General features: G+C 42.5%; 1 protein-coding gene across 1 annotated transcript in view; it reads right to left on the minus strand.

Moving 5' to 3' along the window:
- The window catches only part of LOC308361091 (mannosyl-oligosaccharide 1,2-alpha-mannosidase IA-like), a gene marked incomplete at its 3' end in the record, with an annotated part of 109,703 nt that extends 94,199 nt beyond the window's left edge, over positions 1-15,504 (minus strand). Inside the window, exon 1 of the mRNA XM_080833339.1 lies at positions 14,968-15,504. Within this exon, the coding sequence (XP_080689465.1) occupies positions 14,968-15,465 (498 nt within the window). The 5' untranslated portion in view covers positions 15,466-15,504. The remainder of the gene's footprint in view (positions 1-14,967) is intronic.
- Between the last annotated feature and the right edge of the window lie 4,268 nt (positions 15,505-19,772).

Here is a 19,772-nt window from a genome sequence, read left to right on the forward strand (position 1 = left end):
TTCCAGTCGTTCGTGCCGTCAGTGCAGAACCGCTGCTTATTGCAATCGCTAAACAGCCGACAACAGAAACAAATAGCGCGGTCTTTCGTCTTACTGTACACAAGCCAGGACCTCTGGATTTTTTTCGCCATTTTTCATGTTCAAATAGTAGTGCGTGCTTGTAAAGCGTCTGCCCTGTTTGTTCTTGAGGAAATCTCCTCGTAATTGCACTGGTCCTTTCTGTACAATTGAACAATGCTGTAAACTTTTCTGGCCAATGTACAGGGTCATTTTCACCGAGTCTGTAAACTTTTCTGGCCAATGTACAGGGTCATTTTCACCGAGTCGCATACAGATCCCTCTGCTTTGGTTTGAAGTAACGTTATTTCGCGCTGCGCGTGTTACTACGTCATCATATTCTGGACTAGTCAAATGCGCAATGGAGGGGAGCATGTGTGCTGGAAAATTATTATTTAGGCATTAGTTCGGCGTTATGTTGATCTTTTTGTTATTTTTTTCTACTAGAAATGTGTGTGTGTTTTTTTTTTTACTTTACTTAAGTAATGGCTGGGGGGGTCAGATTTGGGGGCCCCTAATAAAGACAGATTTGGTTGGGGCCCTAGGCACTTGCCTAGGTTTGCCTAATGGAAGATCCGCCACTGACTGTAAGCTAGTGAAGCTAACATTGTTTGTCAGCCAACTTCACTCTGCACCTTTCTAAATGAAAATACTTCTCAAAAAGATGGTTCCCTAAACCTGATAGCGATAGGATAGTTCATGAGCCCTTGTATCCCATGTTGTGTTTACCTGACACATGAAAGGGATTTGTAGGTGAAAGAGGGAGAGAGCGAGAGAGAGAGAGAGAGAGAGAGAAAGAAAGAGAGACTCACGCCCTACCTGGCAGATGTAGCCTACCGTGTGCATTATTAACTTCCAAGTGAGACAAAAAAGCATTCCCATGTATAGTCCCCAAGTATTAACCACAGGGCTGCAGAAATTAGATATAAAAATCAGAGGTATAAAAATCAATGTATAAACCGCGGTTAATAGTTGGAAAATGATAGTACTGTGCGAAGCAGCCAATCCAGCTAGCCACCGCTGTCTGGATACACATTAGCTGAAGTGAATAGGAGCATGAGGTACATAATAAGCGTCCCTTAAATGAACGTACAAACAACTTATTACATCACAGTCACAGCTATAGTCTCAGTGCTGTTGGTGTGTGCCCTTCCACCGCATTCACCCTGGTTCTGAATGCAACTCTCTCTGTCCATAACTCACGATGCATGACAAATAGCCAATAAAATACAGCTAACAAATGATAAAACACACATTATGAAACACAGTTATAAAACATATTAGGCTAATTGTAATTGAAACAGCCTCAATTCATCACTAATTTAGCAGTACACTCTGAACAGCAGTGATTGCCATATACAGTGGTTCAAAAACACTGCTGTCTCTCTCTCACCAACTCTCACTCTGTCTGATGCCCTGAGCACAAAGCCTGAGCACCCCACCCTCCCATCTCTATTCACCCAGGATCTTTGATGTGCCGTGAAATCAGCAGCTTTTGTACACTGATGGGTACCTAATTAGGACATAAATATGTTTTAATATGCTCCCGTCTTTGTGGCAAACGGAAACCTAGGGGACCAGCAAGGAGGGGGAGAGAGAGAGCGTGTTCAGTCAGTCCTGTAACGGTGGAAAGAGAGAAGGGGAGAGAGAGCAGTGATTTGGTATTGCATCTGTTCTATCTGCAGATCTCTGAACCTGTCCGTGCACCAAGGCTTCAATGGCACACTGAGCAACATGTAGATCTAAGGGAACGAACCACTCAAAACTTGGCTCAACAACATGAATCTTGGCTACATGAGCTGTTCATCTGTCATCTCAGCACGATGGTTAGGTTTCCTCCCTTCAATCCTCCGGGATCAAAACAATGACTGCCTCCCCGCTCCAGCTTATCAGCCCAACCTCCCGTATACAGCCCCAGTCAAACTGAAGCGGTCTGGGCCAAAGCACTTTACGCATCCACCTGATACTTCCCACAGGGTCTGAACAACTGCTATGCTATCTGTCGATCACAGAGACTTTATTCTTCTCCTGCAGTAGACTTAGCCTTAATGCTATATACCATGCCGCATTTAAGCTAAATGCTAAGTTAGATTGGCGTTAAGGTAAGGGTTATGTTTCCTAAGCGGTTTAAGTCGGTAAGCGCAGTGTGAAGACGCTAAAACACTAATTACTCCATTCACTTCTATTACCGGACGTGAGAATTAGGGCGTGCAGGGCGTGCGGGGTAATTTAACCGTGGCCGTATTCCCTCATGGGGAGCGTTGTTGCTCTGAGCACTCCACAATGGAGATGAGATCTGCGCAGCTTGTAAATAGCTGTCGTTGATGGTTAACCCCTCCCCCGTTCGGAAAAATCAATCACTGAAGACAGCAGGGCAGGGTGATCTACTCAGCTAAGATGATTACAGAGCACCTTTGAAAGAAAGGCTGACAGAGAGAGGGAGGGAGGGAGTGGGGGAATGGGAGGGAGTGGGGAGTGGGATTGAGGGGGGGAAATCCTCTCACTGTGGCAGCACTACAACAATGGGATCCAATGAGGACAGTAAGAGAAGCTGTGCCCTATATTCTGTCATTTGCTAATCAAAAATAGGACTGTTATGAGTGATGGGGCAGAGATAGACAGATAAAAGAGGGAGGTGTTAGAGCCTAGAGGTTTATTTTCCTTAAAGGCCGAGGGATGCCGGGTAAGCAGCTCATCTCAACATGATAGGGGAGATTCATGGAGAATTCTTTCATGGAGAAGCAAGGCAGGCAGAAGTTCTGTTCTCAATGACTGAGAGGTGGTGATGTCCAAAGACCTGGCATGTGGCAACACCACAATAACAACTAATGCCTCAGTCATTACAGTCATTGGTGATGGCACTCATGAATGTACAGAAAACATAGTGGCTTGTGAAGATAAAGCTAAAAGCCATAAAGTAAAGTAATTTACATATAGCAATATAATTATATATATATATATATATATATATATATATATATATATATATATATATATATATATATATATATATATACACACACACATCACAGACTCACACTTTCTCACACACACACACACACACACACACACACTTCAGCTAATACATGCCTTACAGGAGAAATCATAGGGCCCTACTATTGTACAATTGCTCACTCATTGGGTGTACATACACTGTGGGACATTTGTGTTTGTGTGTATGTGCATTTCTAAATGTGTGGATCAATGTATTCCATTGTTCAGTTCCAGAAACTGTTCTTCTGTTCTAGAATCAGTGGTGTGTAGCCCCACGTTCTCATTCATATTGCCTCTCAGTGGAGCACTCCTGTTCTAGAATAAGCACACTGTAGCCCCCATTCATTCGTTCTTGGAGCTAGTGTTGTTCTAAATTACAAAACCCTATATCCTAACGAGATACCATCAAACATTACTCAAATATATTAATTTATACACTGAAAAGATAAATCCTCTTTGTCTAGATCAGAGTTGAAATAAACAGAATATCTGAGGTGTCAATATGAACTTCTACAAGGATGAACTGACAATGACTATCTTACAAACTGGAATTTAAGATAAAAGGACTGTATAAAATATCATGACTTTCTGTTCCCATGAAAAGTTGATACAAGAAGAAAAAGTATCAAACTTTTAAAAAAATCTTCAAGTATCAAACATGGAGCACTCACTGGGAGCTCACAAGTAAAGCAAACTATTTTAATTTAAAGATCAAGCAAATTGTCTATCTTTTTTTTTTCTTCATGGGTAAAATAAAGCATAACAACATTAAATATTAAGTGGCGGAGCGGTCTTAAAAAAACAACACTCCCCAAAACACTTCCGTTTAAATCCCTCTTTTATCGTGTGAAGAAATACATTTTTCATCAAAATTTCGGATGATGAAAATCTTGAAGAGGAAAAATAAGCTTGCAGAGGAAAAGGAATCCATAAAAAATGAATCAGATTTTTAGTCTACGAACTGAGCCATCAAAAACTCTCTCAAAACAAGTGTGTTTTCACTTGCATAGAGTATGTGGAGCTGCATCAATGGCTAAATGAGCCGTTAGACCGCCTCCATTAAAAACAGAACACACGAGCATCAATCTAAAGACTTCTTTCCAGGTAGCCCTCAGAAATCCTTACTGGATGGAGGGCTCTTTAGCATGAGATGAGTTAATCTACTGAAGAAGAATCCCACAGGCTGCTAAAATGGCCAAGCAATACAGTAATGTTACTCAACTGCGTTAAAGTTTCCTAGGCTGTAGGTCTTCCAGAGTAAAAAAAAAATATCAAATATTGACTCTAAAATATCAAACGAACAAACATATAGCCTACCGACAGATTTTGGAACAAAATTGCTTGTGCTAATTGCTTTTGCACTTGATTATTGGCCTATTCAGTAACCAGACCCTACATTGCCTTATTTAGTAACAGTAACTGAGGGGAATGTTCTTGTGAGTCTGAACTGATGGTGAGACATTTTTGGCTGATTTAAAGGCGGAGGCCCCACCCATGTACATTCAGTCTGAAATGTATATGCCGACTTGGGAACGGGTGTCCATTTTAACAGTGCCCAAGGCTTCTTTTCATACAGTATCTGAGGTGAAATGAATACCTTACAGGGAAGAGAGACGCCCAAAACACAGCAAAAGCACTCACGCAGGCAAACACACACATCCACACCCGTACCCACAGACACATCCACAGACACACACACACACCCATAGACGCATACACACACACAGGCGAACACAAACACATACACATACACATACACATACACATACACATACACATACACACACATAAAACACCTCAGTTCAGTGGGAGCCCAACAGGGGCCCACGGAAATAGCTGGACCTCATGTTACCATCAGAGCGTTTATCTTCATGCTGCTTACTTCCTTTCATCCCACCCTCCATCCCCCCTGGCTTTGAGGCTGAGAGCAATTTGTGGGGATGTATCCACCCCACAGACCCCCATCCTTACACCACCACTATGCTTTACAAGAGGCAGATGTCTCTGAGCACACCACTAAGGACTGCGTTCTGTGCAGCCTTGCTCTGGCGCTGTGCAGCTTGGAGTCAAACTTTTGGTCAAGCAAGCAAAACATCTCACGGCAGCAGAAACACAATGTGAAAACGCTTGTGGTTCTCAGCATCAGTGCAAGCAAAGAGACATAAAGCATGGCTTACGATTGTCTGGACACACAGCCGTTAACTGGCTACTCCCGCTAACTATGGATTGAGTAGCACATCTTTCAAATCTATTGCCAGCCAGGAACCAAGCTGGTCTCTGATTAAATGGGAACCCAAGCAGCTCCCAGAGAGGCCTATCAGACCCAGACATTAATCTGAGGAGATTTCAATGCTTCATTTCTATCGAACCGTCTTTCTTTCCGAGACATTCCCTACATCCATCTCTCTCTCCGTCTCCTCTCTGTCTGTCCACTTTCCTCTCTAAAACAATCCCCCCACCTAAACCAACCTGGTGCCCACCAACATCACTTCCCAACACCACCAACTCCCCCATCCCTGTGCTTCTCGCCCTCATTTGCTCTCTCTCTCCCTCCCTTGGGGCAAACGGGGCAGTGAGGGATCGCCTGTCTTCTGTTCTTCTTTCGTTGGGGGCATTTGGTATGCTGCACACAGGTCCCCCAGAGCCTCTCTGGCTGCTGTGAGGCGGAGAGGAGAGAGGATTACAGTACCCGGGCGGTGCTCCATGAGACATGAAAAAGAGTGGCAGGCTGCACTGCCTCCAACAACCACAGTTCCATGGAGAGAGAGGAGGGTTAGGGAGAGACTGGAGACTTAACACGGTAGGCCAGCAATATCCAGATAAACTAGTCCAGGCACTCTGGCCAGGCTTAAGGAAGAACCAGCGAGGAAGATGGTGGTTTGGATTATCAGTTCCTTGGCAAAGACTGAGAACTGTGTGAGGATCATCTGACCAGCAAATGATGGAATCCTCTAACAAGTAAAAAGTGGTTCTGCACTTGAATATATTTAGAGTACAACATGAGGTCCAGGGTTAAGGTATATTGCCCAATAAAAGCAGTCTTGTCTTTGCTTTTGTCAAGCCTAAGTCAAAGCTACTGAAATTCAGTTTCCCTAAGATTCATCCTTCATCTGCAATGCATTACAGCACAGTGAAATGTGTTAGGAACACCTACCCGAATCTAATGAAAACAAATAGGCTAAGAAATGTTGCCAAGTGAACACTCACGGGTAATTCAAAGAGGGATTTATCAGTCTACCTGTAAATCAGGCTAAGCTATTCACCAAGCACTGTTCCTGAACAAAGCAACACGCTCCCTTTCCAAACTCAAGGGGCTTTCCACATCGACTTGACCTCTAAATTCTATTCATTACTGGGCACACTGGAATTCAGGTTTGACCCACTCAGTTGACAGAACGTAACTAATGAGGGTCTTGTGAAAGGCAAATTGATTTTTGCTTTACCATATCTCTATCTATCTATCTATCTGCCAAGGCTCTGAAAGGCGAACCATTCTTCATTTGCTTAACCGGCCATGGTATCAAAGCTGAAGTGCTGAAGGCAAACACCTTTAAAAGCTCCAGTCAGCCAGTTAGTTTAGGGCCCAGTGAGTATCTGAAAATGAATCCTGTAGCAGTAGCTCTGTCTATTAAATGGTGTGCAATCCCCTTAATTCACACCAGAGATACAACAAAGAAAGATCAATTCATAGCTTGAATAGCAGTTCCCACAAAATTAGAGAGAACTCCTTGGACGGAAAATAAACTGCAACATTGATTTGAATTCGTGAAGTAAAAACATTTTAACACAATTAGGGAATGCAACACATCCCTCTTCACCAACAGGCTTTGAAGTTCAGTCGCAAATCAAGGCCAACTTTGGCAAGATAGATTCGAGTCGATGCTAATGCCTTTCCGCGCCAGAAGTTCATCATGCCTGTTGTCTTTGTGCTACTACATGTTGGCTTCTTCACACACCATTATCCTTACGGGGTGGGTGGGGTTGAGGCAATAATCAATTAAGTCCAGGCTGTACAGCCCATCAGTGTAAACAGCTGTGTGATTGAAAGCCTAATCTTTCACCACCCTCCATAACAGGCTAACACAGCTCCAATACTAAATGGTCCCAATGAAAAGCTAATCAGATCTGATCTTCTGAACTGATCTGACACTCCAGAGACTATTTATTTATTATTTTATTTATTATTTTATTTCTTGAAGTTTAGCTCTCACACACTGTGTCTATGTGTTCCGTAGGCCTCTTACAAAACATGCCCCCAAGTCACCATCCTAACATAGAAAAGAAAATGGATCATCCGAATAATTGAAAAGGGAAAAATATAAACACAGATGCTTTTAAAGATGTTTTTTTATATATCTGAGAGACTAATACAGTTTGGATTTGCCTCAGACTGGGACTCCGTTATGGCTTTGTGTTAGTGTGCAGGCCAAACAGCTTATTCAGAGGAGTCTGACCTGAGACCACTCACACAGCCTAGTACTCACCAAACACTGATTCTATATTATTCTACTATGTTTGTCAGTAAGAGTGTGGTGTGTGTGTGTGTGTGTGTGTGTGTGTGTATGTATGTATGTGAGCCTTTTTGTCCATTACATTGCCTCTCCCTCCCATACATCACTCCTTCCTTCTCTCCTTCTCTTTCATTTTACTATTTCACTCATCTTTCCTCAGTCAGCCTCTCTACCTTTCATTTCTTATTTACAAGGACGAAAGAGGAAAAATAAAAGGATTTGGGCTGAATTATTCAAAGTGTGTACTAACTTTGCTCTCCTTTCAAAAATACACAAATAAATAAATAAAATGGGGGGAAAAAAGACGTCACTAGCAAACACTGCCACATCACTACCCTGTGCAAGACCCATACATTCAAACAACAAAAACACAGTAGGTTCTATTACAATCTCAGAAAAGAAAACAAATACATCAATCAATCTGTGAGGGCAGAGCATGACATTGTTCTGTTCATTAGTTTACATGATCTCCTCTCTGGGATAACACAACATTATGAGACACCCAATGAGATGCCCTAAATGTGCAAACAGAGGACGTCAGAAGAGGGACGCAGTGTAATTTGCTAATCAGAGCAGAACAATAACTAGGCGACCGCCATCATCTCGTTGGCTTAAGATATCTCTGTTGCAGTTGGCCATCAGCCCCTGACCTCCGCTGCAAATCCAGCTCGGAGCAGAGATATGATGTTGAACAGTTGAGGCGTTTGGCTATCAGACAAGACTAAAGGGCTCTTTGAGCCCACAGAAGAAGCTCCCAGGACACACTCTCGTGTCGCGCCTACTCAAGTCTCCTCTTCATACCACATATGAAAGCTCCTTACAAGTGTGTTCTGGCAGTGAGTGACAGGAGATATGGGGGTAGAATGTTTAATGACAAACTATCCTTCATATAGGACTCTGGGTAGCAGCTGACAGTGTGGGGGGATAAAGAGCTGGCAGCCAGCCAGACATGATGGACAGCTGACAGCGGTGGAGCTCAGGCCAGCTGATCCTGGGGAAGCGCCGTCGTTCCTACAGCTGGTGCAAACTTCTCAGGTCGTCAGGGAACACAGATACATAGCCACATTGTTGTGTGTGTGTGTGTGTGTGTGTGTGTGTGTGTGTGTGTGTGTGGTGCGTGCGTGCGTGCATGTGAGAGAGATGGAGATTGAGAGAGAGGAGAGAAAAGAGGCATACAGAGAATTAGATTTTTTTCATATTTTTGTCCTGAAATGTCAAAGGGTAACTAGCAACCCATAAGCACTTGACACTTTCCTGCGAGTTTGCACCTTATGTATCCTTAATAATTGGGGCCCAGTGTGCAAAGGCAGATGTGCGAATCAGATTCACACCTCCACCCCACCTCGCACATAACAACCAACAATAGCCCCAAGGAGACTTTCCCTCAGATGTGGAAGCCTCATTTAAAAGACCAAAGAAATCTTCCAAGGCCCAGACCCAGACGTCTCAAGGCTGACCGCATTAGGCCGTGAGTGAGAGCAGTAAAAGCCTTAGGATCCATTCTATCAGGAACCGTATGTGCAGTGAAACGCTTTACCCCCTCTCTGACAGAAGCCCTGGCTGAGGCTGTCCCTGGCTTAGCCTCACTGTGAAGTCTGAGCGAAGGACAGATCCAGAGCCTGCTGCACAGCTGGTGCAAGGCCCTCATTCAAAGGTAGATTCTGTGCGTGAACCAAATTCAAAACGTAACCTACATTTACGGAGCACTAAATGAAATTCCGGAGGCTTTTGTTCTAGTATTCAATCTTTAGCAGGTTAAGACTGGGGTGGGAAAAAAAAGATTTGATCTTTGAGCGCAGTAAGAACCTGAGTTTTTTCCCCCTAAGCTTTGTACTGAATCACTAAAGGATTAACTATTGCGTCATTCAGTCGATGGACATGCTCTATATATTCTCAGATTGGAACTAATAATTCCACAGGCAAACACTACACAGCAGCTCACATAGAACACACGTACATAGGGCGCCATAAGTATTAATGGCATTCTAAACTAACTTCATTAAATTCAAAAGGTGGCTAGTAAAGACAGTACCGAGAATATTAACACTGACCCTGTAACCAGGGATAATTCAAAATGGGGGATGAGCACTGCAATTACGCATCATCACAGTGTGTTGGGTGCATCTCACTTTACCTGCCTTACACACGATCTACTGAAAGTATAATGCTTAGCTGTAACAGGCATGAATAAACTGGGGGGATTTGAAGACTGAAGTCAAATTCTTGGTTATGCATAAGCATGAACCAAGCCGGACTGTGCAGAGAGGTGTGACTTTAAAATGATACCAATGACGTGCAATAGGAAATCAATTATAGCTTACCCAGCGGGAGCAATGGGAAAACCACTCAGTCATGTGAAAGACATTAACCTAAACTTCTCCCAATCTTTCAAATACATGAGAGAGAGAATGACCATGACGTGTTCTTCCATGCCTGCAGAAACATCAAACCACTCTCACCAATTCCCCCTTATAGTTCTATAGTAATTCTCTTCCCCTTTCTCCGCTGTGAAAAGTCCCTTTCAGAGGCCATAGTTGGTGTTGCTATGAGCGAGTTCACTGAGACAAAGTTGAAATACAGCCGGCCTCCTTGCACCTATTCTCTCCCCAGCTCTCACAAAAGAAAAGTTCTTGACATCAATTTGCACACACAAAGCAATTACGCTCAAAGGTCAAGAGCCAGTACGGCAGGCTAGAAGTGTGTATCTGTGTGTGTGTGTGCGTGTGCGTGTGCGTGTGCGTGTGCGTGTGCGTGTGCGTGTGCGTGTGCGTGTGCGTGTGTGTGTGTGTGTGTGTGTTTGTGTGTCTCCATGTCTTGTGGGCTTGTGTGTCAGAGTGTGCATGGGGGCTGACCATATGCAACTTTTCAATTCCAGTGAGTGTTCCAGTCAACTTTTCAAATTTATGAACAATATTTTTTTTCAATGATTTCAGCACCCTTCATAGCAAATTCGGTTCTCTGATAAAACTCCAACTGGAATTCGAATAAGGTTACTTAAAGTTAACATTGAGTTAAAAAAAAAAAATCTTACAATAACGGTTCACAGTTATTCTTTGGTTATGTTAGCATTCATCTCCAGCACAATAAATAAAAACTAGAAAATGCATTTCCTGAAGGAAATACCAGTGCATGAAATGCAAAAGTTAAGAAAGAACGAATAAAAGAAAAGTGAAAGAAGGAAGGAAGAAAGGAAAGAACAGTAAAAGAAGGAAAGAAGAGTGAAGAAAGGAAAGAAGAGTGGAAGAAAGAAAGAAGAAGGGGAGAAGAAAGGAAAGAAGAGTGAAGAAAGGAAATTAGAGTGGAAGAAGGAAAGAAGAGTGGAAGAAGGAAAGAAAAGTGGAAGAAGGAAAGAAAAGTGGAAGAAGGGAAGAAGAGCCAAAGAAGATAAGAAGAAAAGAAAGAAGAGTGAAAGAAGGAAAGAAGAAAAGAAAAAGGTAAGAAGAGTGGAAGAAGGGAAGAAGAAAGGAAAGAAGAGTGGAAGAAGGAAAGAAGAAAGTAAAGAAGAGTAGAAAGAAGGAAAGAAGAAAGGAAAGAAGAGAGGAAGAAACAAAGTAAGGAAAGAAGAGTGAACAAGAGTGGCTCTGGATAAAGACAGTAAAGAGAGAGTGAAAATATTGAAAGAAGGAGAAAAAAGAGTGAAGCAGAGAGATGGAGTGTGAGAGAAAGTAGAGTGAGAGTGATAGAGAGAGAAAAAAGTAGAGTATGGAAGGTGTCTATTAATATTCCTAGTTATACAGTTGAATGGAGAGGTACAGAGAGAAGAGGACCCTTGGAGGCTTGCCGCAGGTGTCAGTGAAGCACAGGTGCAAGCCAGTTTAATTACCCTATTATGATGTCATAATGGCCCAATGTAAGTCAATGGGAAAATTTAGATTCGTTTTTCTTTAATAACTTAAAAAGTATAAAGTTTAGAAAAGTGTCCTTTACAAGACCTACGCGACAAAGTTTGAATGAAGTTTCTACGTTAAGCGGTTCGAGCTGAATTAATCGCAGAAAAAGGTAAGAAGAATAAGAAGAAGAAGAAAATGCCTAGGAATAACAATACAGGGCATTTCATGCACTGTAATAAATAAATAAAACGACGAGTCATATTTGTGTAAAATCTTGGGATATTACTCAACCTTGTCAGTCTACATGCTTCTTTGGCTTCTGCCGTTGTCTTTGCTGGTTCCATATCCTTCAGCTTGTCAAAAAAATACACGTGTACACTGTCTATTGGGGGGTCTCAAACCAAGATTTTCTATTTACCACAGTCATGTAAAAGTCTGCTACACTCCGGAACTTAAAGGAGAGCTCAGTAGGAAAAAAATACCAATTTTTGCGCAATGGAGGTTTAAATGAAGAAAGAGTGATTTGGGATGAGCAACTATGACAGGTGCAGGGAGATCAGATGAATGAGAAGATAAAATGACAGGAAGAGAGAAACATGCAAGGAGGCCTCTGAAGTAACAGGAACACAAGAGAAAGGCAGAGAGAAAGAGTGAGAGAAAGACAGCATGTGAGGGGAGAGACAGTAGAGGAGTAGAGGGACATAGAGAGGGCCTGAAGGTGTGTTTATCTTGGCTCTGCAGGCTGCCGTAATGTGATTAACCCAAGTGACGCCGACCCAGACACCTAATCCTCCAGGCGAGAGTCCAGAGCAGGTCACAGGACTTCAGTATACCGATGGCTGTAGCACAACAATGCTTTCAGGAAAGGCACCCCAGATCACCAAATCAGGGTCTGAATAGCACAGTTCCACTTTCCAGGTTACAGGTTCATGGGCACAGGCCTACTCGGACATACACAAATAAGCACTGTGATGGAGAGAAAACCTACCGGGCCCCTCTCTCTCTCTCTCTCTCGCTCTCTCTCTCTTTCTCTTTGCTTGTTATAACAACTTTTCATGTGTTTCGTTGGAGAAACTAGAATTCAACCAGTGAGAGTCGTTGGTGGGTGGGGTGGTTTAAAAAAAAAAGGAAATTATTGTGAAATGAAGCTTACGCATGAAAATCTTTTCAGAAGAAAAAAAACTTAGAACAGAACCCCACACACAGTTTGGAACAGAAACCCACACACACACACACACATTTTGAAAGGGCTTCGAGGCAGGAATGGCTGGCATAGTATTAATGAGGTGGCCTTCCAGATAGCAGTGCATAATGAAAGGGCTCATGGCTGGAGAGGCACAGGAGCATTTGCATCTTATTTCAGCAACCAGCACTAGACCAACACTATGACCTGCCCACTGGCTGGCACAAACACCACTGACACACTCACAAGCTAATTTCCCCTACTCGCTCGCATACACTCACTCACTCATGCACACACACAGTACCTCTCTGACACTGTCTTACATATATGCAAGCTCATATCCTGTCTCAGTCTATCCACACACCACTTTTAGTCACTCTTCAAATTCACTCTGACATTTCCTCACACACACACACACACACACACACACAAACACACACACACACACACAGATACACACACACAGAGATACACACACACACCAGATAAGGGGGCAGCCAAAGTGCAGACAGTGCAACAGCAGGCACAGTGCATGTATGCCAGCTGAATCGCAACCGTCCTCATAACCGACGTGTTAATGTATGTAACAGTGAACGGAATTTTGACCCTGCAATTTCCAAATTAAACTATTTACCACATTTGTTCATGATGCTGCATATTTTGTTATTTACTGCATACATTTTGCATTAAAATTGCAGAAAATAAGCAATAATGTTAAAAAGGCATATCATTTCTGATTATTCTGTATATAAAATAGGTTAAATAAAACCTTTAACCTATTTCAATAGAAGAAAAAATAGAAGCTATGGACAAGCCTACATGCAGCCTAAACTGGCAAACTATGTAGGCTACAGTTTGCAAACAAATCTACTGAAAAAAGGGTTAACCTCTTATCTTACGCCACTCACTGTGAGGGTTAGCTTACATTGAATGAAGAAGAATGAAGAATTCAAAAGAACACTGAGAAGGGCAGTTGTGTTTGTAGCAGTCAAGTGCACATCGCTGTTGCAGAAGATATTTATCAATTGAACTATACGATTGCAAGACGGGGTAATAACAGAGCAGGTTAGCCTGTTGGGCTGAGGAAGCGAATACTCCTGAGCGCTTCATTCAACAGAGAACAGTTCGACTACCACCGCAGCTCGTTCATCTAACCAGAATGGTACTATGGTTCGGCCAGAGGATACTTCCCGTATAACTGTGACCCTTTCGGGACCATATGCTGCTGTAAGGAATTTCTGCTGTAATCGCTTGGGGTACACGGGGTTACGTTACTGAGCAGGGCTGTAATGGATAGCGTACTTCAAAAGAATGTGTATGTTATCAACACGTCATCATTTCGTCAGAATCTGCCACAAGATCACTACTGTCGCGTTATCTTTAAATGTGTCATGGCACGAGGAATGCACGCAGCCAATACATTATATGTATGCCTAAAAAAGTAACACTACGGTCCCTAAAGATGTGTACGGTCTCATAACACTATCGTGAAAAGGACTTGATTCAAAGGTCCCGAGCTACTTCGCAGATGCTTGTCTAAACAGCATGGCACGAGCGGCTACAAGGGTTTACATTTTATTTCCATAGAACCATCCTAAAGATATAGAGCTATTCCTCTTAATCCAGATTAGATTAGCAGAATCAGGGGATCTATCCAGCAGAATGGCAACGATCACAAGACGTAGGTAGTCGGCAAATTTAAAAACGCTCTAAAACATCGCCAGTGGGTGTAGCAGGCTAATGGAATGAATCAGTAATATCCACATATGGGAGGCAAAAGCACACGCTCTTCCATTCTGTTTCACAATACCGTGTAACCTGTAACACTGGGTTGTGTCCAAGTTAAAAACTGTTTTGTAACCTTGTGCTCATCTGAGACAATAAGGTCATAAAGCACTGATACTGGAACCATTTTTACTTAAGAGCTGTATTCACCATAAAAACAGACATACCTGCAGCGAGCGCATGTGTCACACTGCGTCAATGAAATGCAACTTCACACAATGACGTATCGTTATGAGAGAGAGACCTGCTTAAGAGTAGGCGTGAAAGTTAAGAGAAGAGCCTGAACAAGTTTTCTCTGTGTTTATGTTTACATTTAGACTACACCTCTTACTGAGCACCATAGACTGCACAAGGAAATGAATGTCAAAAGTCATAGTGGGGCAAATCATTACACGTTCTACTCAAGTTATGTGTTACGTTAACCAAATGGCTCGCTGTAAATTAGTAAGTAGAGCTCAGATAACCTGAGAGATCCTGACATCTGTCAGCCTGGTACCTCAGCAAGCTAGACGAAAGGGTCATTCATTCTCACGCTGAACAAGCATTATGGTGAATACTGCCGACTGCTGTGGCATTAAAGCAAGAATGACTTAAACGGACCACATACCTCTTTTATTTTCGCCCTTTTCTCTTTGGTTTCCGGGTCTGATGGCTCGTGTCCTGTTACTCCAGGTGGCCGAACATATTCAATAATCGGTAATGTTTGACTGTCACCTTTGCCACCTTTAACTAGACCTTGGACAACTTGCTCCTTATCGCTCTTGATGTCTTTCTTGATATCTTCAGGGTGTTTCTGAAGCGTATCTTTAGCTTCAATCAAGGCATCTTCGTGGTCTTTCCTAATTTTAGCTAGTATTTTATCAGCATTTCCCGAACCACTATCCATACCTGTTCGAGTGGCGGTTTCTACCGACGGCGAGCGGAAGAAAACTCCGCTAAGCAGCTTTGACGAATCCGGTAAGAAGAAGATTGCCCCGAAACATAACGTGATACAAGCGCTAAAAACTAAAAGCAAAATGAATTTTTCTGTCAGTCGAAAAGAGGTCGGACTGGCAGACTTCCTATTTGGGGTCACCGTGAAAGGTAGAAGAGTTGCTACAGGCATTTTCTTTCCTTCGCGTTCGGAAGCCTTGAGCACAGAGTGAAGTCGGTTCACAAATTGGATAAAGAAAGTATTACTACGGCTCGATCTCTGTTTGCTACTCTCCACAGCCCATTTACTACGACCGCTTGCTATCGCGACTGTATATTCTGCTATAAACTTAGTTGTGATACCGAGTGGTGTCCTGCCGTTTCAACTGTCCATGCTGAACCACATCTGCAAAAAAACTCTTCTTTCCAGCAGAGTTCACAACGGAAGGAATGGCATGTATGTGTGATTGACAGCTCTCCTTGTCCAATCATTTTGCTGCTTAAGTTAAGCGTGTTGCATACAGTTGTGGGCGTGTTTTCCGGAGGCTACGTGTATGGCTTTGTAACAACACGGAAACATGAAACAAGCATGACAGGTAGGGTTAACTGACGGCACGTATGGAACTCTGGATGTGAATAAATAAGGGTAAAGTGTAACTTTCAAAATAACAGTATTGAACGTTACAACATGTAAACGCGAGATGGGTTTTCGTAACCGCTGGTATTGTTGTTGATTATTGTAGGCGCTGACGCTGTCTGCAACTAAATCTTCCCTCATTCAGTTCTATACAGTTCATTCGCGTATTACTATGGCAGTGGACCTCGGTTCCTGGCTGTTGTAGCCTGCGCAAGACCATGCTGGAAGCCTCTTTCTTAAGATGACTTGTCATTCAAACGGAAGTTGAATTGACGTGTTATCAATGTTGTAGAGCCACAATGTGTAGATTCCAGGCCTGATGAGTGTAGACAGACAGCAGCTTTACTAATGTCCTGTTAGTTGGAGCTCTAGTAGCCTATGTCATCAGCTGGCACATTTCCTTGTACTGACCCATGCCTATTCTTTAATTAATTTGCCCGAGCTTCTGTTGCAGCAATTCTTCATTAATTTAGTCATCCATTAATTCATGTCCATTACAGAATTAATTGATTCTATTGATTATTTATTAAACTAAATGATCATTTATGGTTTAAGTGGATTATTATGGATTCAGATTGTTGGATGTTGAATGTTGGTGTCTAATTTGTGCCAGTTTTTATGTCAATAAATGTGCATGCACACATATGCTTTCCTTAATTCTCTCATGTTGCATATTTATCGTGCTTTCTTTCCATGAACATGGTTAATTGAGTTCTGCCTTTTTTTTGTCTTTATGCCATGCTGAAAGTGTTTCCATAATGATTTGGTTGGGTAGTGAACTAAGATGTGAAATGGATAACTCTCTTGAATGAGTGGAGATGTGTGTTGGGGATTGTGTGCATTCAGAAGGAATGCATATGGAGCTTTGAGGTAAATAAAACTTTCATAGACACAAGATAGATGCAGTTAATGAAGGAAGATTACATGGTCAAGACTAAGAGCCTGTTGAAGTGTGTTTATTGTCATCGGTAATATGGAGTTGATTTCCCTGCACACATGCAGGTGCTGCACACACACACACACACACACACACACTCCCACGCACACACACACACAAACTTAGGCACACTGACACATTTTCTTTCACAAACACACATTTGCATTAACATCACTAAAGGTCAGCATCTGGATTACATCATTATATTTACTGTATTAGAGAAAACACAGTTTTGCAAATGTTTTGGCCTATCCGAAATACAATTCACCGTCTGATTTAATTGTCACTGCGGTAACATGTATTAAAATTTCTGGCTTTATCCAAATTAAATCGAAGATCCATTTCATGTAACCACCAATATTCGAATTTTTGAGCTTCGACTAAACTCCGATTTACACCCCAAGATAACTCGATCGGAGTTGGTTGTTAATCGGAGAACACATGCATGTAATGGTGAAATCGGAGAATCAACTGGAGTTTACGTCTTTGCGCATGCTTGAGATCCTGCCCATCTCCCCCTCCCTTGTCACTTGTGCAAAGAATCCACATACATTGCAACATCCTACCTTCTCAGAGGCTAAAAACCGACGATAGTTATGTGGTATACCACTGCGTTGACATAAAAAAAAAACGTTGACTGCGAGTGTTTGGACAGAAAGTGCTAATTCACTTTGAGATAATAGCAGTTGCCCCCCATGGATAGCAAACTCCGACTAAAGCCATACTCGGATAAATGCCTGATACTGATCTCCAGAGGTGCCTTTCCCAAAAGTGTCTGTGAACATTTACCAGTCAAATGATCAAGAGACTATCATTTTGAACATTCTCCTTGGTGGTTGCACAACGAGTTTAGGGAAACCAATCCAGCTCTATACCTTCAGCAGCTACTGTTTCTGCAGTGTCACCTCACCTGTGTGTGTGTGTGTGTGTGTGTGTGTGTGTGTGTGTGTGTGTGTGTGTGTGTGTGTGTGTGTGTGTGTGTGTGTGTGTGTTTGCATGTCTGTGTGGGCAAGGTATTCATGGCATAATACAACATAATGTACTGTGTCATACTCATACATTTACAAATGTTGTCAAAAAATGATTAGTGACGTGTCATAGCTGATTAAACTTTTCTAAGGAATAGACATTCTTGTGGCACAGGAAAGACAGAATACAGATAGACATTTAGGTCTGAATTATACCAATGGCTTTTTTAGGGACTTTGGAAGTCCCAAGAAAAAGGTCTGAGCATGGGTCCCCTAACCCTACACCCTGACACCGTCTACACATCTTCAAAAGTTATACATTAAGGCAAATCTTTAATTTTTGAAAGTAAGCTACAGAATAAAGTGCATGGTCCAGCGTATTATAGCCTCGAGCTCACCTGAAGACAGTCTTGGATTAGACCAGCACACAACGCGAGTGTGGTAGACTCAATAATCAAGTCTTTCAAGCTGTGTTTCCGCTGAAATGGAATTCGTAAAACAAAGAATAGCCTGTAGCAAAACCACTGCGTCACTATCCATCACGCACACATTTCTAATTAGAGGTAAAGCACACGCCTATCTTTCACGACAAACGAATGCACACAATCATGAGGAAAAGCACAATAGCTGGTTTATATCGCTGGAACGATATGGTAAAAAGTTTAGAGACAACAACCCTGTGTAAAGACAGCCCACCATCCTTAAGGCCACATATTAAACTTTCGATTTGCGTATCTTTGGCTTTACTGGTGGGCTAGATTGCTCGTTCTCCTGGCAGCAGATCCACTACTTGGAGCGCCCTCCTTTCCAACACGATTGCCACCCGGTGCGGCTACAATGCCTCCTTCCTGCGTCGGTCGCGGGCTGCTGGTTACGTCCGCCGCTCCTGGGCTGGGAGCACATGCAGGCTATCCAGCAGGTGTCTAAGAACAATTTACTTTCTATACATAATACAGTGTTATAATAAAATGAAACTTGACACCGACGAGCAGAGACATTGTACGAGACATTGCACGAGCTAACTAGCTACCCATTGCACCTACAGCCAGCTGTAGCACTGAAAAACTAACAGAGCGTACAAAATAAACAAAACATAGGCTACATAATATAATAATATAATAATATACAACAATATGCATCACTAAGAAGTGTAGCGTAGGTTCAACAGACACACATTCACATACACACATAAAATATCTGTCTGTCGGTCTGTCTTTCCCTCTGTCCAGCGTTGCCAGATGTGAAATGTTAAGGCTTAAAATGGTCGTATTTGAGGAAAATGATTGTATGCAAGTCATAACCAAGTGAACAAATAGCCATAAATGTTACACAGTCATATAATGCATCCTTTCCCCTAGTCCTTTTCCTCCACTCCTCTCCACTCTCTCACTGAGCAATTTAGACTACTTTTTCTTTGTGACCCGCGGACCTAGAAGACTGCCCATACAATTATATTCCATTCTATTCTAACATTCAACGTTAATAATGACACCCCAATGCTTTGGGCACATTTTCAAGTATGTCTCACCGCAATCTGTAGAAAAGAAGGGCTGGACAACCAACCTCACCTACTCTCTCACTGAGGGGTCCATTATCCAAGCTTGTCATCTCAGTGCTATCCCAATAGATAATGCAAAGTCAGCACGGGCCTTGCTCATTAAACATTTGCCATCATGGCACCATCACAGATTTCACACACACAACACACCTTGGTCAGCACAGTTACCATGCTCATTCAGTGTGTGAGTGTTTATAGAGTATTGACCTCAGATAAACCAAGCCAGAGAGATTGAAGGAAAATGACTTCAACTTCATCTTACACAGACTCCAGGATCAAATGTGTTTGTTCAGTAATCCAATAAATTGATTGCTCCGTCAGGCTAATATCGTGGCCTGTAATTGCAGTGGTTAAAGGTTGACATTTGCTCCTCTCTCCCCCCATATTGCCCCTTACCCTG

The sequence above is a fragment of the Sprattus sprattus genome (genome assembly GCF_963457725.1).
Source record: "Sprattus sprattus genome assembly, chromosome: 2".
Taxonomy (NCBI): domain Eukaryota; kingdom Metazoa; phylum Chordata; class Actinopteri; order Clupeiformes; family Clupeidae; genus Sprattus; species Sprattus sprattus.